At 39.0% G+C, this 12,867-nt stretch overlaps 1 protein-coding gene across 3 annotated transcripts in view; it reads left to right on the top strand.

The window, feature by feature from the left end:
* The window catches only part of LOC123024450 (protein TANC1-like), an 81,190-nt gene that overhangs the window by 43,353 nt on the left and 24,970 nt on the right, over positions 1 to 12,867 (top strand). For all 3 annotated transcript variants that reach the window (XM_044432160.1, XM_044432159.1, XM_044432158.1), the window contains exons 8-12: positions 50 to 201; positions 6,888 to 7,119; positions 9,322 to 9,488; positions 10,296 to 10,903; positions 12,655 to 12,763. In XM_044432160.1, coding sequence (XP_044288095.1) covers positions 50 to 201; positions 6,888 to 7,119; positions 9,322 to 9,488; positions 10,296 to 10,903; positions 12,655 to 12,763 — 1,268 coding nt within the window. The remainder of the gene's footprint in view (positions 1 to 49; positions 202 to 6,887; positions 7,120 to 9,321; positions 9,489 to 10,295; positions 10,904 to 12,654; positions 12,764 to 12,867) is intronic.

Raw genomic sequence — 12,867 nt, 5'->3', positions numbered from 1 at the left:
AAGTATCCCTGCTTATAACGCTGGTGTCTGCCTGTCTCTCTTCCCACAGCCAGTGACCCCTGTCAAGAGATTCCTCTTAGCCAGTTACCCCCTTCTGTTGTTACCTCAGCTGGTACCAGTACAGGCAAGGCTTTGAACTTCCCCCCTGCTCAGGAACATCAGAACCAAATGGACGAATCAGTTAGACGTCTTGCCTCAAAGGTAACACCTGAATACCTTTTGTGTTGTGTTCCCAAAAAAAAAAAAAAAAAAACATCTGTATGTAACTAACCTGATACTGGGTTTCCTTTAGAAGAGTTCAGGATACTTAGAAACTCTGTGTTAGGGAACCAGGTAACATGTTTTTGTATTCTTTCTGCAGCTTTAATAAAACAATGAAATCACTTCCTGATGTTCTGTGCACAGGTCATGAAGAGATACTGGTTTTCCTTTTCTCTCTCTGCCATTTCCCCCTTCCTTTTTGTTTCTGGCAACACGATGCAAAGCCATAGTTTTCCTTGAATTCTGGGAGTATTCTTTTTTCTGTCTAGCTTTGGCAGATGGTGATCCCTAATTCCAGAGGAAACAACTTCCCCCACCTATTTACTTATTCAGTGTAGCTTCCTGCAAAGCATGTATCAGGAAGGGGTGAGGAGAGTAAAACATTTGATCTAGGCAGCTTACAGTGTGTTCGTCACTCATGTATCTAGTGGTTATATAAACTGGAATTAACAGCAAATTGCACTGCAGGCATTCTAATGCTTTATTTTCGAAGAAGGGATTGTGAAAGAAGGAAAGCCTTACAGAGTGTTGAAACTAGAGAGGATTTCCTTGGGTACTGCAGCATTACTTAGTACAGTCTTTATGTAAGAGATGTCCTAATGTTGTCGTCAAAGCCACTGCTATATTTAGAACGTGTCAAAATAAAAATATATTAAGTTGGCCCCAACCGATTTAAGCTACAGTCTTATGTAGCTTTACTTGAGATTAAGCTGCATGGATTTTGGTGGAATGTACTTTTGAGTTAAAAGCGCATAGGTTTGCCACAGTTAGTTCTAATGTCCTGTTTGTAGGTGCACAAGGAGAAACATGTAATTCTCTGATACTGCATTTTAAAAGAAACAAAGTATGATTGTCAGCACTCAAAATTTTTAAATTGATTGAATTAGAGCAGAGTGCTTTCCAGATGTTTTGGATTACAGTGCCCATTAGCCCCAGCCAGCATGTTCATTGGTCAGGAAATGTGTGAGGTGCAGCTCAAAATATTTGGACCTCACCGAATTACTTACCTCTGAATTAGAGCGTAGCCATATAGTCTAGTAATCTTCTGGAAAAAGTGGACCAATAACAAATTCAATGGCTAAGTTAAAAAAAAAAAAAGACGACTTTCAGGGGTTAGGCAGTGCTCTTGTGGCATTCTGTAATTAACAAGGACCATGTGGTGTGGCCTGGTTAGAGACTGACCCAGAAGAGCTTGTTGTAGTCCCTGCTTGGCCATGAAGTTCACTGGCTGAGCTTGAGTGTCAGCCTGGAGCAGTTGTTGCAAAGATGAAGTGGAGGGAGCGAGAACTTTGTTAACCACTTTGGGTTCTTTACAAGAAGAAGAAAGATGGGATAGAAATGTAAGAGGAAGAGGAAGATGATATCATTTTGGCTTCACTTACATGTCAGTGGGAACATTTTACCTGCCTTGGACTACTAGGTCTACTTTGCTTTAGTCACAGATTTGAGTGCTGTACAAGATGGGCAGTGCTTGCGCACATGCGCGCGCACACACTTGAGCATGCACAAATTGCCAGCATGACACTTCTAATCTATACCGGATCCTTAGCATGGAGAGTTTTCATCTCCATTGCTGTGGTCTCTCTTTGGATTGGGAACCTTGCATTTGCTGTTTGCCTTACCATTAAAGGGTCTGTTTGTTACAGCTAAGGTAATAATAAGCAGTTTGGCTGTGATTGTTCTTTAACTGGATAGTCTGCATCCTCCAACTTCTCTATAGTTAGGGCCATACATTTATGTGCAATTGTGTATTTGATCTTATCCCAGAATTGATCTTGGGGAATCTGTTTCACCTAGTGAGAACCCAGAGAGAGAAATGGCTTGGGAGCCATTTCTTTTAAGGATGACTTGTGCCCACATGAATTGCTTTATATATACAAATGGAATAAAAACATAAATTTATTTTTATTCTGTTTGAATATATGCTTATTATTGTGCTGTTTTAATAAAGTTTTCTTTATGTTGGGAAGCCACTTCAAGTGCAACGTTTTCTTGTCACAAATTTGTGTTTTCTTTAATACAAATTAAATAAACACAATTTGGTTGGCAGGGACAAGAGATAGGATCTTTCCTGCAGTGGCCTCATCCATATGAAATTTGTACCATGTAATATGCACCTAGACTTCCCACAAAACTGTTTTTAAATGGGCTTCAAAGACATTACTGTTCCAGTCTGCTTTTAAATGAATATCTGTCTATTTTTATTTTTAAATGTCATTTTTCATTGCTGTTACTTTAAGAACCTGTTCATATGCACCAGGTATGTGCCAGAGGTATGCTGGGGTCATTTTGAATATTCAATCCAGATTGGGCTAATTAGGCGTTGGTCCTGATTTACTGTGGGTTAAATGAATATACAAACTTCAAGTTAATAGTTTAATGTGGGTTGTTTAACCCTTGATTAACCTACCCTGTCTCAGATAGCATGCGGTAACCCCCAATTGAGCTGATCAGGATCGAATATTCAGAAAGCCTTCTGAACACATCCAGCATGTGCCAAAAATACATTTCTTGATTAACATGCAACTAACTACCATTACATGTCAACATTCCCTAAATGTTTCAGACTTTAAAAAAAAATGTATTTTATTGTTTTCATTTTTTGCTTGGTAAATGGCCTGGAGGAAATTCTGCCTTGAAAAGTACCACAACATATTTGAAAGGAAGAAAGAAAGAGAAATGAATTCTAGGGAGTGAGCATGGCTTGGACCAGCTTTCAATTTACAGTCCCTGGTTTTGAAGGAGCCAGCATACGTCCAAAAATGGAGCTTTTGGAGAAAAGCTTGAAAAAGTTTTACCCGTAAAATAGACATTACACTTAGACATTTTTTCTTAAATAATAATTTTTGGTTAGGTGATGGGTACGGGTGGGTTTTGGAAGTTACATTCTTCGCATATTAATGGTTCAGATTTCCAAAGGTTCCAACTGTTAATGGGGAAGAAATGTGATGTGTCTTTTCCAAGGCAGTATATCTTGATTCAATGATAAGTGTTCTTAAATCCCATTAATCTTAAAAGAATTTGAACATGCTTTCTCAAGTCATAGTGTAATCTGTAGAGCACATAAAAGATGCGGGTCATACTTCTCTCAAGAAAACCAGTGCAAAAACTTCTATCTAATGTCTGTCCAAGAGATGTTCTTGCAGAATTCTTCTTAGCATAAAAGATAAAAATAAACTCATAAAAAAGCTAAGAAGAATGTATCTGAGTCATTGAAGATTTCCAAGAAGTTTTATATCAGTGTCTTAGATGCTACAGCCTTCAGCACTTCCTTTTTTGGAAAGAAAAAACATAGAATCATAGAATTGTAGAGTTGGAAGGGGCTATGAAAGCCATTGGGTTCAACCCCCTGCTGTTGCAGGACACCATGTCCTGATCCTGATCCAGTGTATCAGGGCGGAGAATAAAAAGACATGTATAAGTGAATTACTACAATTAAGACAAGTTTATTATTATTCTGCTTCTTCAGAGAACATAGTCTTATGATACTTCTATTCAACAGAGAACCATATTGGTTCTATTCAACAGAGAACCAATGCTGCAAACTAGATATGTAACTAATGATGCTTGACAACTGAACCTACTTTGTCAAATTTTAGCTAAGATTTGAAATTTAATTGAGATGAAATTATATATCATAAAGGGATTGTGATTCCGCATGACTTCCTCTTGGTTTTACCATTATAATTTGACACTGCCATTCTAAAGTTTCAATGGTATTTTGATTGCACAAAACACGCTTCAGTTCTAAGCAAGTTTACATGTAAGCAAATTGATGAGGGTGTAAGCTTAGGCTCTAAACCTTTAAAATCTTAAGATGTGAATCAGAGGCCCTTCTTAAAGAACTGTCCCCCAAAGAGGTGATGGGAATGGCAAATAGAAGGAGGGCCTTTTTAGTGGTTGAGCCTCACCTCTGGAATAGACTCTCCATATAGGTTCACTCTAACCTCTATTAGATCTGATAGACAGAGTGCCGGAAGAACTATGCACAGAGGTTCGCAACATTGTTCAAAAGGTAGCAACTAAAGCCATCTCAAAGAAAAATAAATGCAAGAAAGCAAAATGACTGTCTGAGGAAGCTTTACAAATAGCTGAGGAAAGAAGGGAAGCGAAAGGCAAGGGAGAAAGATACACCCAATTGAATGCAGAATTCCAGAGAATAGCTAGAAGAGATAAGAATGTCTTCTTAAATGAACAGTGCAAAGAAATAGAAGAAAGCAATAGAATAGGGAGGACCAGAGATCTCTTCAAGAAAATTACAGATATGAAGGGAACATTTCATGCAAAGATGGGCATGATAAAGGACCAAAATGGCAGGGACTTAACAGAAGCAGAAGAGATTAAGAAGAGGTGGCAAGATTACACAGAAGAACTATACAAGAAAGAGCTTAATGTCCCTGATAACCATGATGGGGTGGTCACTGACCTTGAGCCAGACATCCTGGAATGTGAAGTCAAATGGGCCTTAGGAAGTCTGAGCAACAACAAAACTAGTGGAAGTGACAGTATTCCAGCTGACCTATTCAAAATCTTAAAAGACGATGCAGTAAAAGTGCTACACTCAGTATGCCATCAAATTTGGAAAACTCAACAGTGGCCACAGGATTGGAAAAGGTCAGTTTACATTCCGATCCCAAAGAAGGGCAATGCCAAAGAATGTTCAAACTACCGCACCATTGCACTCATTTCACATGCTAGCAAAGTGATGCTCAAAATCCTACAAGGTAGGCTCCAGCAGTATGTGGACTGAGAACTACCAGAAGTAGAGGCAGGATTTCGAAGAGGGAGAGGAACTTGAGATCACATTGCCAATATATGCTAGATCATGGAAAAAGCTAGGGAGTTCCAGAAAAACATCTACTTCTGCTTCATTGACTATGCTAAAGCCTTTGATTGTGTGGATCACCACAAATTGTGGCAAGTTCTTAAAGAGATGGGAGTTCCGGACCATCAAAGGAGCACTTGCGTCCATATATGCCCTCCCGCCCCCTGAGATCAGCGGCAGAGGCGCTTCTCTGGGAACCCTCCGTGAAAGATATTAGGAGGGTGGGTACCCAGAGGAGGGCCTTCTCTGTGGTGGCGCCCCACCTATGGAATGCGCTCCCCAGAGAGGTCCTCCTGGCGCCGTCGTTATTTGTTTTTCGGTGCTAGGCCAAGACCTTTTTATTTAAAAGTTATTTTAATTGTTACTTGGCTATTTATTGGGTTTTATATTGTGCTGAGGTGTCTCCGAATTTTAAGGTTAATTGTGTGTATTGTATCTGTTTTGTAAGCCACCCCGAGGCTCTTTGCGAATGGGGCGGCATAGAAATCTTTTAAATAAATAAATAAAACCTTATTTGTCTCTTGAGAAACCTATATGCGGGTCAAGAAGCAACAGTGAGAACTGGACACGGAACCACTGATTGGTTCAAAATTGAGAAAGGAGTTCGGCAAGGCTGTATACTCTCGCCCTGCCTATTTAACTTATATGCAGAGCACATCATGAGAAAGCCAGGGCTAGATAAATCACCAGTTGGAATTAAGATTGCTGGGAGAAATAGCCACAACCTCAGATATGCAGATGATACCACTCTAATGGCAGAAAGTGAAGAGGAACTAAAGAGCCTCTTGATGCGGGTGAAGGAGGAGAGCACAAAAGTTGGCTTGAAACTCAACATTAAGAAAACTAAGATCATGGCATGTGGTCCTCTCACTTCCTGGCAAATAGATGGGGAAGAAATGGAGGTAGTGACAGATTTTATTTTCCTGGGCTCCAAGATCACCGCAGATGGGGACTGCAGCCAAGAAATTAAAAGACTCTTGCTCCTTGGGAGGAAAGCCATGGCAAATCTAGACAGCATAATAAAAAGCAGAGATATCACCCTGCCAACAAAGGTGCGTATAGTCAAGGCTATGGTTTTCACAGTTGCACTGTATGGCTGTGAAAGCTGGACCATAGGGAAGGCTGAGTGCCGAAGGATTGAGGCCTTTGAATTGTGGTGCTGGAGGAGACTCCTACAAGTCCCTTGGACCGCAAAGTGATCGAACCGGTCAGTCCTTGAGAAGATCAACCCTGACTGCTCTTTAGAAGGCCAGATCCTGAAGATGAAACTCAAATACTTTGGCTACCTAATGAGAAGGAAGGACTCCTTGGAGAAGAGCCTAATGCTGGGAACAATAGATGGCAAAAGAAGAAGGGGATGGCAGAGAATGAGGTGGCTAGATGGAGTCACTGTAGCAGTTGGTGTGAGCTTGAGTGGACTCCGGGGGATGGTGGAGGACAGGAAGGCCTGGAGAAATGTTGTCGATGGGGTCGTGATGGGTCAGACATGACTTCGCGGCTAACAACAACAGAGGTTTACTGGGTGCTTTCATTACCAGTGCTTTTGCACCAGGAGAAGGCTGTTCTTTTCTTCAGGTATTTTAATAATTGATTTTTATTGCTATATATGTATTTGTGAATTTTAAACTGATGTCTTTGAGCTGCTATATCTGTCTATATTGTAGTACTATAGTATTTTATGGAGTTATTTATTTTATTTTTGATTTTATTGGAAATTACATTGCCCACAGAGCCTCAACAGGGCTGTAGGTGCGGTCTATAAATTTTAAAAATAAATAATATTTTTGTTTTTTTTTTTAAGGTTGTTGCCTATCACTACTGTCAAGCTGACAACACTTACACATGCCTAGTCCCAGAATTTGTGCATAGTATTGCAGCTTTACTTTGTCGGTCACATCAGTTGACAGCATACAGAGAATTTTTGATCAAGGAACCACACCTGCAAAGTATGCTTAGCCTTAGGTCCTGTGTTCAAGATCCAGTGGCTGCATTCAGAAGAGGAGTTTTGGAACCATTGGTGAACCTTAGGAAAGGTAGGCTAAATCCAGTATATTTCTAGAGTTATTTCACCTATATCATTGGGCAAAAAAACAATTTACCATGGCTTAAATAATACACAGTTGTTGTTTTAATCGGTGGGTATGCCAGGTCCCATTAGTTTAGTTAACATGTCATCCTAAATCAGGAGGCATGGTTTGTTTGAAGGTGAAGCAGTCCTCAAATAACCCAAGAACAAGTCATGGGTTTTTATGGTTTGTGTCTCCCTCGACCTAGCCATGCCACCCAGGTTTCGATAACAGAACTAGCTGCACCCAGGTAGATAAATGGGCTGATGGTGCCCAGGTTTCATCACCAATTTAAACAAGCCACCATGGTTTGTTTTGAACGTGTAGACTCGGTCTCTGTGTTAAATATTCCTGTTCATTACTGCTGAATATAAGAACAGTTTGAAAACTAATAAATGAGTGTTCTGTCTTGTTTTAAATAAGGTATCAGTGCCTACCCAGAAAATAAGGTATTTCAATCTTGTGATAATACTCATATATTGAGGAACACACTTGGAAAAAGATAATACATTGAAATATTATCCTTAAATAAATAATGAACTTTTGCATTTGTATCAAATATTATTAGGCTTATGATCTTAAGCATTTACTGCTGTGCTTATAAGTTGTCTGTAAATTATTCATGAAGCGCTGTGAATCCATTTGCAAAATGGACCCTTAACAGAAGCTGTGATGGCAAATGTTGTTTGTTCTGTTACAACATAAACAGCTCCAGAAAGGCAGTGGCATAGCAAAGCAGCGCTCGATGTCCAATAAGCAGCAACTACTGTTTCTGCATTTCATAATTCTTACTAGCGCAACTAGACATTCAGGAGCAAGCAGTGGTCTCGGGAACCTGGGCTGCTACTTATATGCCAAGGCATAGAGCACCTAGCCACTTTGATCTTCTGTATTTATCTTATGATTCCACAGTGATCAAAAACTATTTGCTTTGTCTTTCTTAGCCATTTACATTTATAAATGTATACAAGACCTGTGGCTTTTCATTGTGAAGTTTAGTGCCCAGTCTTGCCTTGAGTCCTTTTCAGCATAGCTAAAATGGCTACTGGCACTCATCAGGTTCTGATGTGTCGCTGTGGTATGCCAATGAACACATTTTACAATGAATGATAAAACTTAATGTTACCAAGGTTTTATATTGATTATTTAAATAGGAAGATATAATTAGTTTATGTAAATCTATCTGTGTAATGGAATAATGTCATTTATCATTAATGGCAGCACATGATTAAGAATGTGCTTCATGCTTTCAGATAGTAGGAAAAAATTCAGGGTTTGTTTATTAGTAAAAAGAATCCCCCCCCCCCCAAAAAAGGACTTGTTCTAGTGAAATAAGTAACTGCCTAAAAAATGTCATTCTAAAATGTACATGCCCAAAAGGGTCAGGCAACTAGCAGCTAATTTTTCAGAGTGTGCAAGTATATTTTTGCCTCTCTTGTAACTTTCTCTGTAGAAGAATGCAACTTAAAACACATTCTTGTCATGTCTAGTCTTTTCTTCGATAAATAGCTTGCAGCTGCTGACAGTAGTTGCTACATTCACACTATTGCTGAAATGTAGGCATTGTACGAGGGAAATACTTTAGCTTCCTAGCATATGAAGAAGAATTTAATTCATTTATATTTGAGCATTTCCTTTTTTTTTTTCAAAGTGCATATAAGAATATCTGCAGTTGGAAGTGTGTATCTTCCACATTTGCCTGTAGAAGTTGATATACTCTGATTTTTCCCTTACCTTGGAACCTTTATTCAAAAAAGTACATTTCCTTCAGATTTTTGCAAGAAATAGAACCAAGCATTTATTCATACAGAAAATTTAAACATTCAGAAAGAACTATATAAATAATAAAGCTGCACATTATTTACAAACATTCAAGAGGTGGATCTGCTTGGGATACCAGAACTAAAGTAGTTTATAGCTATGTATAAGTGTGTATATAAATAGTTTCATCATAGGCATATTGAAAATGGGACATACCTCATTTGGCTAGGAGAAAAGAAGCTGTGTGTACAGAGAAGAAGGTATCATTCTGCCATTTCCTATAGACTGGCTCTCCATATAGGAACACTGAATTATTCTGGGATTTTCTGTTTTCTAACTTGAAAACAGTATTCTAAAATATATTGGGAAGGTACTCATCTTTATTTTTTTCACTATCTTGTCTTTCAGAACAGAAAATTCCGGAAGAAGAGTACATAATTTTGATAGATGGCTTAAATGAGGCTGAATTTCACAAGCCTGATTATGGAGACACTGTTTCTTCATTTATCACAAATGTTATTTCTAAATTTCCTCCCTGGCTAAAACTGATTGTGACTGTGAGAACAAACTTTCAGGTACTCTTTAAAAAAAATGTTCTAACTGCTGTTCCGAAAGTAATGCTGCATTGAACTAATAATTTTAATTGGTAAGAGGCTGAAGTTACTGCTTCAAAGAATAAAAAAATCACTGACTTTCCAAAGTGCCTGCTTTATTAGTCCAGTTTGCATGGCACAGTGGGTTGTTTGAGCTATGGCATGTGCAGCTGCCATTTTGAAAAAGTAAAACATAGCATGCTGTAACCCCCAATCACCCTAATCAGGAGTTGTTTATTCAAAATGGTGTTGCAGATGCTCAGCATCCACCATAGCTCATTGTTGGTTAAATTAGGACTTCCCTGACTTGGTCAAAAGACAACTAGTGAAAAGAGCGGACCAGTTAAGAAGTGTCCAGCTTCCAACTATTTATCCCTCAAGCAGCAGGAGCCACCTGTAGGTCAAGTCAGAATCTTTTGGAAAGGGAGCAGAAGAAGATAAATTTCAGTTTGGATTAAACTCTTTACATGGGCAGATGCTTCTCTCACATCTCAAAGAGAACACTATGATGATTGGTGCTATTTTGTAACCTGTTGAAAGGACTGTGCTTTAAAAGTTTATCTGAGTTTGATAAAAGTTAAAAATGGGAAGGGAAAGATCTGTTCACAAGAGCCATGAACAACCCAGGAACTCTGGCTCCTATTCTAGAACAATCCACACCATCATCCTTCCATTAATGTAATGTGGCTCTTCTGCATTTAGCAAGCACAAACCCATGTATATGCCTATGTATATTATATGGTGCTATAAAATACTTTATTTTTTCCTCTCTCTCCCTTTGTAATACAGGAAATAATCAGCTCACATCCTTTCTTCACAATCTCCCTAGATGATTTCCCTGATAGCAAAGAAATACAAGCAGATTTGAATGCATATATTCAATACAGAATCGGCGCCAGCCAGGAAATTATAAACAATATATCTCTTAATGGTAAAGCTGATGCAGCTATCATTGGAAAAGTGAGCAACCACCTCATCATGAGAAGCATGGGATCTTATCTCTACTTGAAGCTGACCCTGGATCTCTTTCAGAAGGGTCACTTAGTAATCAAAAGTGCAAGCTACAAAGTAGTTCCAGTTTCACTGTCTGAGCTTTATTTGCTCCAGTGCAACATGAAGTTCATGACAAACTCAGCATTTGAAAGAGCTCTCCCTGTGCTGAATGTGGCTTTAGCATCCCTTCATCCAATGACAGATGACCAGATTTTCCAGGCTATTAATGCAGGACAGATACATGGCGAACAGGACTGGGAAGAGTTCCATCAGAGGATGGAGGCCCTTTCGGGCTTTCTGATTAAAAGGCGTGACAAAACACGCATGTTCTGCCATCCTTCCTTCAGGGAGTGGCTCGTTTGGAGAGCGGATGGTGAAAACACAGAGTTTTTGTGTGAACCAAGGTAAACTGACTCAACATGACATGTACTGGATACTTAATGGCTGCTGGTTTTCTTTGTATTGCATATTGTAGGAAAGAGGGTGGTGATACTACTTTTACTGTAAAAGAGCATGTGTCTTAGAACCAGGATTTATGTGTGAGGACAAGACTGAAGTATGTTGCAAAATAAAACAAGAGATGAAATTGCCTACTTGAAAAGTAGGACTTGTACTTTCAGATTGGACAGTACACGTCATTGCTTCATTGGCATTGTGTACTGTGGAAAATGAGACTATGAAGTTTCTTTATAATTTTGCAGGCATCACCTTACAAGTTAACTGCTGGAAATGCTATATGTTCGTATTTCTCCTTATTTAACTACAAACCCTTCTCAGGCTTATAGACATTACAGGCACCAGCAGAGACAGCATTACATGGTAGATAGAAGCTATACAAAATCTAAATATCTATTCAACAGTAACTTGTTTCTCTCATTGTGCCCTACTAATAGTTTGTGAATCCTGTAAGATCAGAAGTGGTTCGGTAATGGGATTATTGTCATCTACATTGGCATTCATATAATTTGAAAAAAGATTCAGCCTTTTCAGGCTTATGGGATCATGCAGCAGAGGCTCTAAAATTAGAGCCAGTTCAAATTTTAATTAAGGGAAATGAGTATCTTGGCTGCTTGAGAAATATGCTTTCACTTGCTGCCCTGCCTGCATCTATTTTGCTTAGCAGAAATGTCAACTGTACATTAGAGCTGGTTTTAAGAGCTGTTTCTGTAGCTGTTCTCTATCCCAGGTCAGAACACTGGAGTATGGGAAATATGGAAGCCAGTTCTGGGCAAGGAAGGCCACCAGTTGGAAGTCCAGTTATCTGGAGGACCATATAACTGATTAGATGCCCCCAGTGGGTCACTGTACTTACGTTTAGTCTAACAAAACCAGACAGTTTTCAAAAGCAATTTGTGAAATGGCTTGAAAGGAGGTTATTATTCTAAAGCTGGCACATGCTAGTAAAGTAGCTGACTTCAGTGAGCTTCAGCCCCAGCAAGAATTGCTGCTGTAATAGCCCTGTTGAAAGAATTGATACTTTACAATAGTTGTGATGGCCTGATAGATTCTACCACTACTCTTTATTGTGCAAAGTATTTTAAATATTATAGATGTATGGTTTTAATTTACACATCAAGCATGGATAAAAGAATATATTAAAAGTGGCAACATCTTTGCCTCAATCCAGCAATAACTTTTATATTATCCTAAGTTTGAATATGTTGGTGATGCTTTCATTAACGATAGAATGAGAAATAAGAAGGATGCTTTTTCAGGAACCTTTAAGTGTTTCTCTGTATATCTCGCTACTGTTTAATACTGTCAGGAAATGACACTGTGCATTTGCAGAATCTTGTAGTTTCCCTATATAAGTTGCTATCCTCCTCTCTTGTAATGAAATCAAGATACATGGTATGTGGTGACCTTGGCAGACCTCATCGTACACTAGTTTACATCTCTCTTGACATAGTTTGATCTAAATGACACATGAACAGCATAAGCTTTCCCACAGAAGGGGCCATAATGTCTGAGAACAGTCTAGTGCAAAGTACCTTTTCTCTTCCCACGTTTACTGCTCGATACTTATACTTTAGAGGTAGGGCTGTTAAAATGAAAAATGTCAGTTGAGGTATACCAAGGGCAAACAAATGACATACTCTTAGTTAGGCCCCAATTTAAAATGCTCTCTGCCCTGTCTTTCTGTTTCAAAAATTAGGAATGGGCATGCTCTCCTGGCATTCATGTTCTCTCGGCAGGAAGGAAAACTAAACCGTCAGCAAACTATGGAACTGGGGCATCATATTCTTAAAGCTCATATCTTCAAGGTAAAACTTAAATTTTAAGGAAGAAGAGGATGAGAGTGATTTTGCCTTTTGGTGTGTTCTTTCTTTGCTCTTTCAATCTTGTTGCCTGCCTGCTCTCTATTTCC

This window comes from Varanus komodoensis, unplaced genomic scaffold, assembly GCF_004798865.1.
Source record: "Varanus komodoensis strain SLA01 unplaced genomic scaffold, ASM479886v1 scaffold230, whole genome shotgun sequence".
Taxonomy (NCBI): domain Eukaryota; kingdom Metazoa; phylum Chordata; class Lepidosauria; order Squamata; family Varanidae; genus Varanus; species Varanus komodoensis.
This window is presented reverse-complemented; position numbering and strand designations above follow the sequence as displayed.